General features: G+C 32.1%; 2 protein-coding genes across 2 annotated transcripts in view; one reads left to right on the forward strand and one right to left on the reverse strand.

The window, feature by feature from the left end:
• The window catches only part of LOC127731347 (uncharacterized), an 87800-nt gene that overhangs the window by 6995 nt on the left and 62433 nt on the right, over positions 1-18372 (forward strand). The window lies entirely within an intron of this gene.
• On the reverse strand, positions 5667-10381 carry LOC127731127 (alpha-latrotoxin-Lt1a-like). Its single transcript, XM_052240002.1, has 3 exons — positions 10308-10381; positions 7075-9624; positions 5667-6740 (listed from the first exon to the last, which is right to left on the reverse strand). Exons 2-3 carry the CDS (start codon positions 9620-9622, stop codon positions 6334-6336), a joined length of 2955 nt encoding a protein of 984 aa, XP_052095962.1. The 5' UTR covers positions 9623-9624; positions 10308-10381; the 3' UTR covers positions 5667-6333.

The following is an 18372-nucleotide window of genomic DNA, read 5'->3' on the forward strand; positions in this document are numbered from 1 at the left end:
TTCTCGAAAAGATTATTTATTGATTTTTTATGCAGTTCACGTGGATTTAATCCCCTTTCCATAAGAAATTATGATATGCCCCGTGGTTGCCTAAATGTTTATTTTATTTCTGTATTATACAATTTGTAATTTGTCGATATTACCGCGCAGCAGAGTTCTTCAATGCACAGATGTACAGTAGCATAATCGACACCAATCAAAGAATCCGCTTAAATGGGTGGTAGGAGCCGTCTTGAACTTGCAGTGAGTTGAGAGTGTTTACTCCATATTGAAGGCCCCATTGTTACTTAGATATGAATATCAGCGTTAGAGATTTTGGTTTTTTCCTGTGCAAGTTGTGGTTTTGGGCCATGAATTGATACACCATATTCTTTTTTATTCTTTATATTTAATTTGAGTACAACATACATATTCGACAAGGTTAATTTCTACGATAATGACTAATACATTTGCTAACAAACGTGGGTTGAACAGAACTGCTACTTATACTTTGCTTCAGTTGATGAAATTACATAAGAGATTTGTTGCGTTTGAAGCGCATATTTTAAAGCGAAGCACTTGGTTAGCATTGAAAGTAAAAAAACCAATGCTTCGAAATATGTATAGCTGTTTTGAATTGATGCTACAGTATCAATACTAAATGATTAGTGATGGATGTAAATTCTTTTTCGTGAAACCTATTCATCATCTTTCATATTCCAAATCTTAGAATAAGAATCGCTTTTTTAAACGTTTATTACGAGTTGATTGGAGTTATTATTCAAAATCTCATTTTAGCTCTTCCTTTGTTGGTCATTAGGGCTTTGAAATTAGCAATTTTACATCCAAGATAATGATGTATGTTTTAAGTTTTCGAAAAACTTAAGACATTATTTTAGTAAATGTCCATTTGTAACAAAATAAATTCTCACTCCACTTTATTACATCGATTAAATGTTACAGAACAGCAACTTGTTACAATGTTTAATAACGAAACCATGAAACTAATGGAATAATCAATACATTGTAATGGTACTATAGCTAATAAGAAAAGATGATTTTTCAGTAGCAGAACATAAGTGGGAGTAAAGCGCTTTATGTTCATGTTATGCATGTCATTTTGTAGTAAATTAATTTTAGCTCGTAGTCATTGCTTAATGCTACGACTACGTATCATATAATAACATGGCATTTCCAATGTGAGCATATGTACTGGTATAATCTAAGGACTCCTATAACGATTATTTAGATGGGTTGAGGGCTGATATTGTGGATGAAGATAACGGATGGATGTTTAACGTCCAGTGGCAAATTAAATGCATATTCAGGACATGTAAATGTAAGAAATAAATATTAACCCTGCTTTGTACTAGACACGTTGAGCCGGATTTTTAACGAGCTCGTTCACAAGGTAAAAGTCTTTGGTTTGACCCGAACGGGGTTAAAACCCACGACCTCCCGCACACGAGACCACCGAAGCAGTCTGATATTGGTAACTGGTTAACCAAATAATGAAATATATACATATTGTTTATTTGTTCTTATATTGTGCTGTTATACCACTGTCCCAGGTTAGGGGAGGGTTGAGCGCTCACAACCATGTTTAACCCGCCACATTCTTTATGTGCGTGTCCCAAATCAGGAGCCTGTAGTTCAATGGTTGTCGTTGATTCATGTCTGTCATATTTGTGTTTCGTTAATTGTTTTGTTATATATTAGGCCGTTAGTTTTTCTCAATTGAATTGTCTCATATTTTTCATTTTTTAATAGCCGACTATACGGTATGGGTTTTTCACATTGTTGAAGGCCGTACGGTTGCCTATAATTGCTTATAGCCACTTTATTTGAATTTTGGTGGATACTTGTCTCATTGGCAATCATACCTCATCTCCTTATTTTTATATAAAATACATTTAGGTTTAAACAGTACTCTTGAGTAAATTTTAAACATACATGGTCATTGTCAAACCAAGTACTTTCAGCGTTTATTATTTAGTTTTATAAATTTGAAAAGGACACGATATTGCTATGATGAACATCCCGTTAAAGTTCTACAGGGAAACCGAAATGATCCGGGTAGTACAAGAACATTTGGCAGTTTCACCTATGAAAAAAAAACCGATCATCTGTTTAAATATAAATAAAATTGCTAACAATCTGTTCGTTCATTTCTTCAAACGTAAGCAGAAAGAAAACTCCAAACTAAAATTGAGATTCTATTGAAAATAAAGCTTTGTGTGTATTATGATCACATGCTGGGGTTCTGGGGCTATTTTCACAAAAACATCTTACGATACAAAATGATCGTAAAGTGTTCATGACTTGAGAGTATTTTAATCGTAGGATTTGTTTTGCGAAATATGTCGCAGCTTCTGGATTTTCGTTATAAAACTTGAATTTTGTAATTCATTAAAAAATTGTAAAATTTTGAGTTACAGAAATTTGTAAAAAAATTCAAAAATGTTTGAAAGGAATGTTTTTAGACTCTTTCACACTTAAGTTCCACTAAGATAACAACAACACCAAAGCGAGTATTTAAATATTTCTTTTTTGACAATTCACCAAAACATTATTTATTCAGTCTTTGTGAATACCCTTTTTGTACAATACTTTTTTCAACAATACCTAGCTCTTCAACACAAAAGGCTTGTCCTTAATAGATACACAGTGGAAAATGAATTAATATGGTGCAACGGGAAAAATAGTTTTCTCTTAAAAAAAAGCAGAATCCGTTAACTGTAAAAATAGAGCACATACATTAAAGACATTTGATACCTTGATATCTTTTCAACATCTATCCAGAAAAAGCGATAAGATAGTATCACAGAATGTAGTTTAAAACATGGATCTTTTGTTGCACGCGAAAAATACACGAAAGAAGATATGCAGTTTTTGATGGAGCTCAAATGGAATATAACAACACTGACTATCAAAATCAAAAATCACCAAAAGCATAAAAGGAATAGTTTCTGTAAATTGTATTTAATGTGAAAGATTGCTAATTAAATATTTTACTTATGAAACGAGTGACAGTCGAGCAGAACAAAACAATTACAGAGAACAGAAAACAGAACAAAAAAAAAGTCTTTCATGCAACCCTTCAAAGAGATATTCAATATATCTACCCTCTCACAATCAATCTTTAACATCACAAAAAAGTAATTTAAGATGAAAGTATGCTTGCTGTATAATTTTCCTGTCTGAGTTTAATATTTAATCAGTTGATTGAATGCATCAAAGTAATTTTATTGTATTTACACTCGTTTGTTTGTACAACTACAACAATGATGACAACACATTAATTTTAAGCAGAAATAACAAATTATGTGAAAAACAGCAAAACAACTGCTCCTTTACTTTTGACTTAGTCAAATGTGTGTAGAGATTTTATATCATGAATTAATACACAATATCCCTTCCTTTCCATTAAATATATTTTCTTTTCAAATAATAAGGTATTCACGAATAAACCAGAATAATGTTTCCAAAGGAAAGCATGCTCTGTTTGCACTATCACATGTCTATATTCATAAAACACGAAATCGGGAGTCAATAGTTTGAGGTATATAAGTTTCAAATTAATGTGACTTCAACTTCATGGGAACTTTAACCATCTTAAACCAAAAATAACACCTACATTACTCAAAAACTTTATAATACCTTAAGCCAAAACTCTAATCTGATACGGGATGAATGGACAACGAAAAAAAATGGACGCACAGACCGAAAACCATAATGCCCACCTAAGTTAAGATTTTATGATTATTTCACAAAAAAAACCTTAATTTGGTATTGACATCAGATATTTTCCACCAACAGTTTGTTAGTAGTGTCTATTCATATCCTATTCAACGCCTTTCTCTCTAATATTGTGATTTGGAAACACAGGGGTGATACCATCTATACAGTGCAGTGCTTTGTCGATTGTTTTTTTTTTTGTGTTGTTTGACTTCAACGTATAATTGTGATTGCATGCCTCATGGCTTCTGCCTACGTTTTTTCCTTAAGAAAGAATTAAACAAAAAATTAATAGTTTTATTGAACAACCATAAAGTATAGGTTTTTCTCATTGTTGAAGGCAGTATGGTGGTCTATAAATGCTTACTACCACTTCATTTTAACTCTCTTAGGTAGTGTATCATTGGCAATAATACCACATTTCCTCATTTTATTAAGACGAAACATTTGCTGGAAAAGGATAACAAATGATTGAATAAGACTAAGATAAACGGAACACTAACATGTTGCTCTATAGAAAAGGTTATTAGAAAAAAAAAGGAATTCTGCAGTATCACTTGCAATTTCGTTCACGGGACCATGAGTTGAGTTGTTTTTTGCCAGTAGCAATCATATCTTTCTCTACAACACTATAATACAATATTTATAAACAAACTATAGTTTTGTTTCGGTTATTATGCTGCTGGAATACGTCATGTATATTCTTCAACAGTTTTTTTTTTTTTTTTTACCGTATGGTAAATAAACTCATCATAGATAACAGGATTGAAATTTTGTATTTGCGCCAGACGCGCGTTTCGTCTACAAAAGACTCATCAGTGACGCTCGCATAAAAAAAGTTAAAAAGGTAATTATACTTACTGCATGAAAAAATGTCGAAATTTTAGAAATTTGTTGTTGAAAATAAAATTGCTGTAAACCAAGGTAAATTTTCCTGGTATTTCCTATTCATAAACATATTCTTTGACAAAAGCGTTGCGGGTTCAAATATCAGGACGTGTTTTACTGTTGAGAGTGTGTTGTAAGGTATTGTTTATGATTAACTGTGATGGTCATACCAAGTATATGGGCGTTTTGTATATTTTCAATGAACAATTTGTACAACGATTACACCATAAGATTAAGAACACTATAAACAAGTTTCGAAAGGTTCGAACACAAATTCAGCATGATAAATTTTGTATACAGCTTGAAATATATTTTTGAAGATTTTTGTATGGTTGTGTATTGTATAGATGTTGACTCATTGCTAATCATTTGACAGAAAGTGTTATTGACCAGGATATCTGGAATAAAAGTGGCAAATCGAATCAATGCAATAGCCAATTAATATTCATGTATAGTGATGATGGTAGTATTACCAGGATATATAGTAACAAAGCTTTAGATGAATATTAACCAGTGTATTTAACATGTTATAATACCGAAAAGTCATCGAATAATTAGTTAGTTAATTAGAAAGTTGTATCATGAATTTAAATGCTATCGAATACCTTGCATACGGAAGCAAAACACCGTTACATAGCAGTGTTCGCATACCGCCTTCATCTACAGGCGTATTGTTATCAGATGACAAAACGTAAACGCTAGATCTCGAAAATTAAACTAGCACGACTCTATAAATTAATTCTTGAAGTTAGGTTTCAATAGCGATCTTCAATAACAAGAAGACTAGACTCTTTAGCTGAAAAGACTTACTTTACAGTCTTAATAATCAATTTTGTATGCATAAAATGAATGAAATCTTTGAAATGGTAACAATGAATAAAATTATATCGTATGGTATTGATTTTAGCAATCATATTACGTGTTTCTTGAATAACTTCCAAAGAATACAACCAAGACCATTTTTAAGAAGCCAAATATATAAAATGTAGCAACACCAAGACAGCATAAACAGACCACCATCATGTGTTCAAATGGAGATACATATGGATTAAAGTCAAACCAACGTGATAAGCATTTATTAAGAACATTCATAGTTACAGGAAAAACAGAAGATGAAATACAAATCAATGAAAAATGAACTAGTTATTGATAGCAAACTCTCAATGTTATTAAGAATCTCAAATTTAATGCATGCGTCATTATAAGCCATATATGCAGACCAATGTCTGAGCGCAATCAACATTCAATTAAAATCAGCTTTACTGTACAGAAAATGATATATAGGCAAGAAATACGATATTGAAGTAATGAAACAGTTTAATGATCACCATTCATCATGATGTTAGGAGAATGCAGATAAATACCGTATAATCTACAGATAGGTCCTGGGATTCGTAAATTTATAAAACATGTAAAAAGTTTTGTGACTGGATGTCCATGAATAAGGAGAGAATCTTTTAGAACCAAAATAGTGGAACAATTACAATTTCTCAAAGTGAGGTTATTTTGACAGTTTTTGCTATTTTTATAATAGTCTAAATATCTTAATAAACTATGAATACATAATTTAAATATACTAAAACTGATACCTGACAGCATAGATCTTATGAACAACTGAAAGATTCTATTTTGCAGATTTTGTTATACCTTTTTCATTTTCGAATTTAACAAGTGACTTGACCATAGGCTTTCCCTTATATGAATTATGCCCTTTTGACAATACATTTACTACTCACATGGTTTCTTACTTTTCATATTTGTATCATTCTCTTTCAAACTACCACCCAATATGGCAACAATCATATTACAAAACATACATTCAATATTTTTCAAAGAATTTTCACATGGTGCTGAATAGATGGATAATGTTTGCATGAAATAGGGTTGGAAACAGCCATTCTCTATGAAACTATGAACACGTTTGAAAATTCGTATTGTCCATTCTCTAGTCATCTTGATATCCAGATTATCTTTGTTCTGTAAGCATGGTAAGTTAGTTTCCGAATCAAGCTCATAAAACAAAGCGTTTTTTAACTCATAGCTGGTAACCATATTTCTTTTACTGAACATTCCCATCATTGGATGAATGGCTGACAGAAATAGGTCAATACCTTGCTCCTCGTCACTGCTCATTTCTATTAAAATAAAAAAATGTATCATTCGAATAATATGTACAACATGTACAATGTATATATACTAGCAGCCCTGTCTTGAAAAATGATATAACACGATTTACTGTCAGCAAAATTCTATATCTGTTTTCAGGTTACCAAAAAAACATACAATAATGAGACATACATTTGAAAAACCTTTAAGCAATGTGAATTATTCTTGACAGATTCGGAACTTTGTAACATAATTTTCGTAACTCTTACAAAGTGACTGATCGTGCAATTATACGGTAATTAAAATAAGTATCTTATCTAAACCATAATTATAACATAATCTTCGACATAATAGATGACATACCCTGCTGAGAAATATCTGTTAATGGAGGATATAAGTGTTTCTGTTTTAGGAGAATTTTTGCCAATTTGTATGCGTCTACCACGGCTTTAGGAAGAGTTTGCATTATGCAGAATTCCGCCAAGTACACTGAAACTTTAAAATGTGTAAGGAATGTAACTATTTCACCAGAAAGCATAACCTGCTTGGTAGGTCTACACATAACCATGCAACCATTTTCCATAATGTTCTCTGTATTAAACCTTCCGTCTTTTTTCACAAAGGATGGCCACCAACGTCTCTGACGTATTACGGGTACGATATCACAGCTTAATGGCATCTCTTTATATTTTGCATCAGTGTAAAGGAAATGTAGACAAAGAATACTTGGGAAGTCTTCTGCTGATGGCAATTCAAAGTTAACATTATCTACTGACAATCCAGGTGCAAATTTCCAAACAGATGGCATTCCAAGACATTCTTTTAGAAGAAGGTAAACTAATTTTGCAATCCGATTACCCACCAAGAGGCCGTTTTCGTTAAAGAACTCATTATATGGTTGATTTCGTTCACCCTCTTTACGCCTACATTGTACATAGTATGTTTTCCGGATTTCTTCAACATCACAAAGACTTTCGAAATTATCAAGAAAACACAGAATATCGAACTCGTCAGGCGCATCAACTTTCGTACCCTCTCTTGTGCTCCCTGATAGCTCTATTGAAATTTTAAATCTTTTGTCACGACGTTCCACCTCAGTAAACACTGACTTCATGAGATCAAGAAGTTGTCTTAAAATAATGTTTTCTGATACCTTGTTTGATAAGGAGCTATTTTGAGAAGAATGCAGTAAATGAAGGATTTTTTCGTCACTTAGAGTCATTTTTGCAATGTTGCAAGTTAACCACTTTGACACATCATTGATATGGACAGTTTCTAAAAACACGTCTAGTTTATCGTCAAAATGTATTACTCCCTCAGCTAAGAAGTTTTTGAATTCAACACGGTTAACAATAAGACAGAGATCTGAAGCAGTCATTCCTTCGACATCTTTTAAACCATCATCTATTCCTTTTTCCAAAAGTTTTAATGCAACTGTTTTATTGCCGTCATAAACTGCGTAGTGTAGTGCCGACGAACCGTACAAATCTTGATCATTGATGTTAGCTCCAGCTTTCAATAGTATTTCAAGCGCTGTACTGAAATCGTTAAGATCTGTGTCTAATTCTTTCCTCGTATTAATAGCAAGAAGGTGGAAAGGTGTAGCTCCATGTTTGTTACGAATAGAAACAGTGGCATTGTTTTCTATAAGACAGGTAAGAAAATCTACATCACAATGAAATGAGGAATCATGTAAAGTAGAAAATCCGAAAACATCTTGGCAGTCGATGTTAGCACCATGTTTAAACAACAAAGCTACTTTATTTTGCCAGTTTTTTTGCATTACGTCCTTCATCATACCAGGTACACTAATAATTTCTCCTCGAATCAAATAATGTAGGGGAGTTTTACCAAGAAAATTTCTTGCATTGGCATCAGCTTTAGCATATTCCAATAAACCCTTTACAACGTTAGATGAACATTTCATATCCAAAACTGCGAGATGCAGGGCTGTGGAACCAGACACACGTTTGGTACTATTTATATATAGCTTCATATGCTTTAAGACAGGGCGCAGACTGTCCTCAAATCGTGACTTGTGATCAGAGAGATAGAACCAGTCCGATTGATGCATTTTGTATGGAAGAGATTTACATGTACATGGTGCATGACTGAATACCATGGCCATCGGAGGTGTATCACATATGTGCATTACTGAAGTCGAGACGGAATGTTGATATAACATTACATTTATCATTTCAACGCAGAGAAATTTACAAGCCAGATGAAAAGGAGTAATTCTATATTCGTTTGGCAAGAATATATTTGCCTTTTTGTTAATGAACATTTCTGTAATGAAACCACATAGAGACTTGGATTTTAATTCTTTCAATTCTCCTAGAATCAATTTATGATCTACAACCTCCGATTGTACACAATTATGAATGTTAGAACACAATAAATGCAAAGAAGTATTACCTTCGTTGTCCATTGAGTCGATATCCCCGACGAAACTAAGCAATAAGTGTACCTTTTTTACTATTTCAATAGAAAAATTAGAGATAATTTCTTCTTCATCGCAAGCTGATTTATTCATGCATACATAATGTAGAGGTGTTCTTCCAAGAACGTCGTTGGTTTCCAAAATACCGTCGGTTTTCAGAGTAACATGCAATATTCTTTCAAAAATTATGAAAGACACATTCTTATACGCTGCCCAGTGTAGCGGTGTTTTCAAATCTATGTCTTGTACATGAACATTACATCCATGGTCAAGGAGAAAATTAACGGCACAATCTTTTGAAAATATAACTGCAACATGCAAAGGTGTCCAACCTTCTTTTGTCTTCTTTTCTAAAACAGATACACTCTCTTCTGCAACAATTGACTCAAGAATCTCAATGTCAGATTCCAAGACAGCACCAAAAATCTTATCGTTTTTTATGACATTTTCTTTTATTCTTGATTCCATTTCTAAAGAAAAAGATTAGAATTAATATCGGTACACTTGTAATACATAATTTATATCAAATTTCTCTCGGAGACATAATATCTACGTAAAAACATGGATTACATTGACTTATTTACATTATGAAAAAGTACTATATGAAAGTTTTACTTCCTGTTTAGGTCAAAAGTTTGGTTAATTGATTTCAGCGTATGTCCCCTTTTGAACTGCTCCCTTATGGAGCTTCATATAGGATGAATGCAAGTTTACAAGTATCACTCCAAACGTTGGCTTGCAAGGGGTCCCCTTTTTCTAAATTCTGGATCAGCACCTACCATGCATATACTTATGTTCCCTTTCTTATACCGTCAGCTGTCTAAATTAAAGAAATGATCTCCAGAGTTTCTTTATTAGATTCTATGACAACAGTACACATTTTATCATCTTTTCTGACGATCGATGTCCAAGTTATTTGCTTGTTTCCTTTTCTAATGAAAAATAATGGAAATAATACAAAATTGTGCATTGTAACATTGTATTATTGATATTGATTATTTTGCACGCATGTTAAGTTAGATTTTGTACTGACTTATTTATATACTATTAATTACTTCCTGCATTATCCCAGTCTTGGTGTAAGTGATTTCAACTTAATGAAATCACTTTCGAACTTTTCAATAGTTTTGTCAAGTCGCGGTCATATACTTACTTTCATATCTTTCTTGTGATTCGTGCAAAAATTGCAAAACTGAACACACGGTTGTAAGTACTTATATTGTCATAAACAAATGTCACGTGATCAGAATAAATACCCTTGACCCCATCGACATGACCAGCAAATTTGTATACAAAATATTCAAACTTGTTATACTTTATTTATTTATTTTTTTTAGAATATCAGAATATATTCCCACATGTATTTAATTTAAACAGACAAAATACAGTTCCTATATTTTCACCGTTTTAACATCTTTAGTTCATTTGTTTTGTAATACTCTAACTATTTACACATACGCTCAATGTTGGTTAAAGTGACCATATATAAAGCTGATATATGACCGTTACAATATTCATTCTGCTTATATTTTGGGTGGAAAAATCCTTAACGGTACCAAAGTTACTACACCAGACACGCATTTCGACAATTTATGTCTTCTCAGTTATGCTCGAGACTAAAATTTGAAAATCCAAAACCTACTACAAATGTAAGCGTTATTAAAACCAAAAAGGACCTAAATTCTTCATCAGCTTAATTAAAAAGAATCAAGACACACTTGCGCAAATTCTGTCATGTTAACAATGCTTATTTTCTTCCACATTTGGATTACTGTTGTTCAGCATGGGTGTAACAAGTTTTTAATTGAAATTCCACTAAAATTGCAAAAAGGTCATCTTTAATTATTTAAAACGAACACGATATTCGTAAACCATCTATTGAACTATCTAAGGAATCCGGAATTAATCCTGTTACTAAGAGAATACTTTACCACAAGTCATTATTAATGTATAAATCAAAACATGAACTGGCACCAAAATATTTATCAAATCTCATTGTGCCTACAAATAGTAAACAATCGTACAATACTCGACTTTCATCATCAGATAGTTTTATTGTCCCTAAATCAAATACAGAATTATACAAATCAAGTTTTTTTTTCTTTTAGTGGTCCGAAAGTATGGAATTCACTATCAAGTGAAATTAAAAAAATTAAAAACTGTATCTGCATTCAGATACTCTTACAAGTCGTTATATTTTTAAGAAAATGTGAAATTTAAAAGTTTAACCACAATGTATACTTGAGGTGTATTATTTTGGTTATATGTTTATATATATATATATAAACAAGTCTAAATTGAAAACAACGTTCAAACCTATGATTGCGTTGGATAAAAACCGCGATTTTATACGTGTGCATGTAAAACAAATTTCTTGGTAGAGGGGTCTAAATACAGCACAAACAACATTTTCCAAAAGACAAAAAAAAAAAAGTGAAAACGAATGTTCTCAAACCCTGCTGACTGCCATGGCGATTGCCAAATAAACGGATCACCAGATGTAAAAATGGATCTTAATTATTAATTTAATACCAAACAGAAAACAATAAACTTGCGGAAAAGATGGTATAGGTCGTTAACATGAGGTGCAAAAATTTGTACACCATATCCGGATTTCGACAATTAATGTCTCTTCAGTGATGTTAGGAATCGAAACGGTATTTGGAAGGCTATATAATTTACCTCAATTTGGGATTGACTCTTGAATTTTGAAGAGTCAAAATAGGATGAACGGATCATATAAACCCGAAGGCAAATATAATACAAGCCCAAACGAAAAAATATAAACAAGTCTAAATTGAAAACAACGTTCAAACATATGATTGCATTGGATAAAAACCGCATTTTTTATACGTATGCATGCAAAACAAATTTCTTGGTAGAGTGGTCTAAATACAGCACAAACAACATTTTCCAAAAGACCAAAAAAAAGTGAAAAAGTATATTTTAACAAAACGCATTTGACTAGCAAGTCGAACAACGGATGTTCTTAAACCCTGCTGACTGCCATGGCGATTGCCAAATAAACGGATCACCAGATGTAAAAATGGATCTTAATTATTAATTTAATACCAAACAGAAAACAATAAACTTGCGGAAAAGATGGTATACCGCAAACAATATATATATTTTGTTTATATAATTGTGTATTAGTAGACTGATTATGTTTTATTCATGTAGTTAATATTGTATGTAGAGATCCTTGTTGAAATTTGGTTTAGTCCAAATGAATTACTTTCTTCAAATAAAGATATTATTATTATTATTATTATTATTATTATTATTATTATTATTATTATTATTATTATTTCATAACATCAAATTTGAATAAAACAATATCCGTATTTTGATGGCAGTTCCGAAGTACCAGTTACTAGGCTGGTGATACCCCCGGAGACCATTAGTCCATTTGCTAAAGTATAGACCCAGTGATAGTAGCAACATACATTGTACCAACCTAACTGAAACAGATGCGCATTGCGATAGTTAATGTTTCATCGTAAATGCTCGAGGCCAAAATGTTAGAAAACCCCAAACCTAATACAAACGTTGAAGAGCTAATAAAATCAAAACAGACCGAAAGTATAGCTAGACAAGGAATCAGAGCTATGTAAGATGGAGATACTTTCTAAATATTTCCAAAATTTTATGAAAGCAAATTGCAATAAACAATATCCGTATTTTCATGTCAGTCCATGGATAACTTTATTTAGTCCAATTATTATAATTTGACAATTGTATGTCGGAAATATTAATTTTGCAGTTGATATAATATCAAAAACTTTGCATTTTCTATCTGGATTTCGTTGATAGATGGTTGCTGCATCAGTGAAGCGACTTAACAGGTTTTTTTTATGATAAAGTTGAAGTACGTTTCAGAATGTATGTCTCACAGATGACCAAAATAAGAATGAATATTCCATTTGTCGTAGCCACATTACCGTCCTTTTGTTTTCCAAGATTTGTCATTTTATAGCGAAAACTAAGTATTTGCTCTAAATTTGACACTGGGGATCGTTTGGGAATAGCAAATCTTTTCCCAAAAAGATATTTCTTATTATTTTTGAATTTTTTTATTAAAAAATAAGTTTTCACCACTATTGTTTCCTTTCTACTTAATCAATCTTTCTTGGATAAGCATATTTTAATCATATTTTGATTTCCGTTGAAATCCTACACAAAAAGATCTTTCTCTTGACATCAGTATAGACATAGAAGTTATGACGGACGGACGGACGAACGTACACACGAAGAGATTGACAGACAGACAGATTTGCTAATTGCATCGTCGACAAGTCGGCGGAGCCTAATAAACCTTTACCTCTATTGTATTAATAAAGGTTGCATATACTGTCCTTGGTTTCTTAATTCACTCTCTGGTCATCCCTTCAATATCTTATGTTTATTTCAAATTAGACCTGTTGAAAAAGTTTCACTTAATTATTATGATCCCTTTAGAATATAGAGTAATTTGATTACTGATAAAAATTCATTTTTTAACTTAAATTATCAAAATGATACATATTCCTTTCCTTAAGGTGGTACAAAACATCTTGACTAAAATTAATTTGACTCGTTTAATTTTCATAAAATTTGATCCTTTGACAAAAATATAAAAAATTTAAAAAAACTTGAACAACACACTTTATCGGAAAAATTTCATTGGATATATATAGTTACTGTAGTTTGACATACACTAATTTTGATCATTGAGAAGCTCATTATTTCCTTAACAATAGAACGTGATTAAAACGTTCAGCTGATTTTCAAAGTTATCTCCCTGTAGTGTTATGGACCACCTTATTCAGCAACACTGCTACCATTAAAAAATACTTAATTTGGAATGGTTATTATAAAGTATGATAATTCTTATAAACATTTGAATACTTATATGTGCTCTGGTGAAGCATAATCCGTTACCGACATAAATCAAACCATAAATGTGATTTTAAGCTATGCTGTCAGATTTGATAGTATCTGATATAACCAATCATTAATTTAGATGATATGATACTCAGGCGGTTAACTCTGATAATTGTAAAATCACTTTGATGTCTCTTGAGTAATAAATCTCTTCATAACGATGTGTCAATATTTAGCCAAAGCTTTTAATATGTGTTGCCACAGTACAAATGCCTCTTTCATTCACATTTATTAGCCTATTAACAGGATATGCCAGAGCTCGATTTCATTATGGTGATTTCACCAATTGCTAACTCGGAAGTATATTCTTAACCCAAAAACTACTCCATCAAAGTTACGCGTTAGAACGACTGAACTTATCACTTCACAAGTTCTATGATCGCCATGGTGAATTGGCGGCCTTTACCTCTCATGTCGACTTTGTTAACCTGCTATTACATATGATTAAGCAGATGTGGTGTGATTGTCAATGAGACAACTTTCCACCAAAGACCAAATGACGAGGATGAAAACAATTAAAGGTCACCGTACGACTATCAACAAAGAGAAAAAAAAACATACCGTATAGTTAGCTATAAAGGGCCCCTACAAGACAAAATCTGATACAATTCAATATAGAAAACACACGACAAACAACAACCAAAAATAATCACTAAAATTACAGGGTCCTGAATTTGGAAAGGGTCATAAAGAAAATGGCGTGGTTAAATATGTTTGTCAGTGCTGAACCCTCCTCTAACCTGGGACAATGTGACAGCACAACATAGGAACAAACGGTAAAAATCAGTTGGTAATGGCATGAATCATTAGATCGACACAAAACAAAACAAAAAGACAAGCCTATATGACCGGTTTTGACATGATCCTGAGTTTCACTTAATCCTGGATGTAACTACATGTATGTATATATCTAATATCATATGACTATTGGCATGATTGTGGTTTTATTCATCTTTTATTTCAAATGTCTTTGTGTATCTGATGTAAGTTTTATTACTGTTTTATAACAACTGTTACAGGGATAGTTGCAACTTATTTTATAAAAGACCATTTAATCAATTACCAAAATTTCTCTTTAATTAGATTATTGGTATTGTAGATATTGTTTTATAGTAAAGGGTAAAGAAATCATAACTGTCAACGGAGGCAAATTGACTTTCATAGGATCAAAGCTGATCTAAGACTTTTAAAAGAATTTTTGTTTTCATTCCAAACTGTAATGGCATAGGCTTTGTTGCAGTATATGAATGCTCTTTATTTTTATTGTGTTATGTTGTATCATATTCTATAAATGTAGTGTATTGACAATAAAATTTTGATTTGAATTGAATTGAATTGATAAGAGTTCCTTAGTAGTTGTAAGAACACAAGTCTCAGAAGAATCAAATCATATATAGTAGAACATTTACTTGAGGCAGATAAATAACGAAATTGATAACGTTTAATGTATAATTTAGGAAGCCAGTACATAGTGGGAACTTTGTAGTGTTTAGCAACAGCTTTTTATTTAATCGTTTATCTATGATCTTATCCCAAGTAGAAGTTGTAGGTATGAAAGTGCTCGAATGACTTTGTATGGAAATATTTTTGAATTGTTTTATACGATTATCAACAAAGTTCATAAATTTTATTAAGAAAAAAAATATAATTTTTTAACACCTTTCTCTCCTCTGCGCCTATGTTTGCAATTTCTATCAGTAGGAAAGGAGTCGCTGATGACTTTACAACATTCTTCGTATTTAATTGTTTATACATACAATATACTTGCAACCTTTCACAAGACATACAATTATTATAAACGTTATATTCTTGTTGAAATGATGGAATTCTCGAGCTTTTCAAGACTTCGCATAAACCATAGATCACCTGATGGTTACAGTACTATCTCAGAAAACATGTTTAACCCCGCCGAATTTATGCGCCTGTCCCAAGTCAGGAGCCTCTGGCCTTTGTTAGTCTTGTATATTTTTTAATTTTCGTTCATTTATATGTTTCGGAGTTTAGTGTGATTTTCATTGAACTAGTACACATTTTTGTTTAGGGGTCAGCTGAAGCCCGCCTCCGGGTGCGGGATTTTCTCGATGTGATGAAGACCAATTGGTGGCCTTTGGCTGTTTTTTGCTCTTTGGTCGGGTTGTTGTCTCTTTGATACATTCCCCGTTTTCATTCCCTATTTTATTTGTTTGGACCTTGCTGATACTAAATTGACATGTTGAACTTAATGGTCAGAGGGATTTTTATAATTGTAACTTTAATTCTTGTTTTGATAGCAAAACCAGTATAATATGATTTAGAAGATATGAATTTGATGTATATGCAATTATTTTATGTTTAGTTGCCTTTTTTGGACCAGACGATATTGATAAGTTTATGGTCTTTAAATCATACAAACCGTTGCAACTGCAGTTCGCACTCTATATGTAATACGCATAAAATTTCAACAAATCTAAACTGCCTTCGGGTTGTTATAGTATCAAATTCTAATTTATAACCGATTGCGCATTGATATATCTTTACTTTTAGAATTGCGTGTGGGTAATCAGCGGAAATAAAATTGATTTTACGTGCTAAATGTATGTTTTACTGTGATTGATGCCACTGTTTTGTTCACTGACGCATTTGTTATTGTATAATGCAGCTCCATCTCTATAGTGAGGAAGATAAGATTTGTCGTGATTTGTCAGGGTTCATATAATCATTTCTTACTAATCATTATTACGATATATAAACACAATTCATTTACATCACATTCACATTACCCTGACCATGGGGATTGTTAATTTAAACTTCATCAGCTTCATATGGAAAAACCCATTACATTTGATATAGGTTAAATTAAATCAAATTACAAAATTGTTTAATTAATTGATTTTTTTCTTAAAGTCATATGAAACGAGTTTCTTGTTATCATAATGCTAAGGAAATTATATTATTGACCCAATGCATGCACGTATACTAAACTAGGTCCTATATGTACGTTTTTTATATATATTACGAGTCCATAGTGTATAATCAACAACAAGTATTTCATTCTGTAATTATTAATCAAAAACTTAAGCTGTTAATAATTTTTTTGGTTTTGTTGCCGATGTTTACCGATCGTGAACATGATAAACAATCAACACAGAATCATGGAGCACGTCAAAAAATTAGGGAGATGATAGAGCGATGTTAATTTTGTTTTATAAATTTTCTATACGTTTCCATTTTTTAATTAAACTTGGACATAACAGTTATTAAACGATTTGGTGTATAAATTTTCCTATAGAATCCATATACATTATCTACTTTCCAGTGCACGTGTGTTTACCTTTTTTTTCATCACGGTTTTCCTTCGCACTTGCGCTGCGCGGTTGTCGAAGTTCCAAGGAGAGGTCTCGTGGTTCAAATCCCTGCATTCGGACAAACTATCGGCTTTATAGCACAGGAAGACAATAATTCGGATAGCAGTACATTTCTGAAGATTTTGATAAGATAAAGGTTTTACAATCATTTCCATGCACACTTGTTTAAAAGTAAAACTTAACCATTCACGAATATAAAACTTTTTTTTCTTAAATTTGAAGGATCATATGACTTAATAGCTGCGGAACCGTAGCTCTTGGGTCCTTATGTTATTTTTTGACTATTTGCGGACCATAGAGCTACGGATTTTTCCTATTTCAAAAGTTCAGGTTCAGGTCGCACTTATTTCCCCAAAAATTATTGTTTATCGTCCATGCAAAGCTTGTCAATAAATATAGTTCGTTTCGTGAGACATTTTTCTAGGATATGACGTACCTATTGATGTTTGAATATTCATTTCCTTAACACTCTTATCTAATTATTCCCATTTGTATACATTCTCCACCTATTTTGTTCAGCCATATTGAATCTCGTCATGACGTCACGAAAAACAAGAAAAGATAACTCTAATATCCTCGATCTCCTATGTTGGAGGTGAGGAACGCCTATGAAAAACAAGAAAAGATAACTCTTTTAATAAAACACGTGTTGGTTTGTTTACTTATTTCTAAGCGAGAATCGAGTGTTTTGAAGGCTTTACAACAGTAATTCATGCGAAATATTTAAATTGCTGGGAAGAATTATTATTTCCGTTAGTATATAACTTTAATTACTCGTTACTTCATTCAAAAAGTCATGAAGATAAAATAAAAGACAACGTAAACAAACCAACACGTGTTTTCTTCCAAGAGTTATCTTTTCTTGTTTTTTTTTGTGACGTCACTACGAGATTCAATATGGCTGAACCAAATAGGCGGAGAATGTATACAAATGGGAATAATTAGATGAGA

Source organism: Mytilus californianus, unplaced genomic scaffold, assembly GCF_021869535.1.
Source record: "Mytilus californianus isolate M0D057914Y unplaced genomic scaffold, xbMytCali1.0.p SCAF_1, whole genome shotgun sequence".
Taxonomy (NCBI): domain Eukaryota; kingdom Metazoa; phylum Mollusca; class Bivalvia; order Mytilida; family Mytilidae; genus Mytilus; species Mytilus californianus.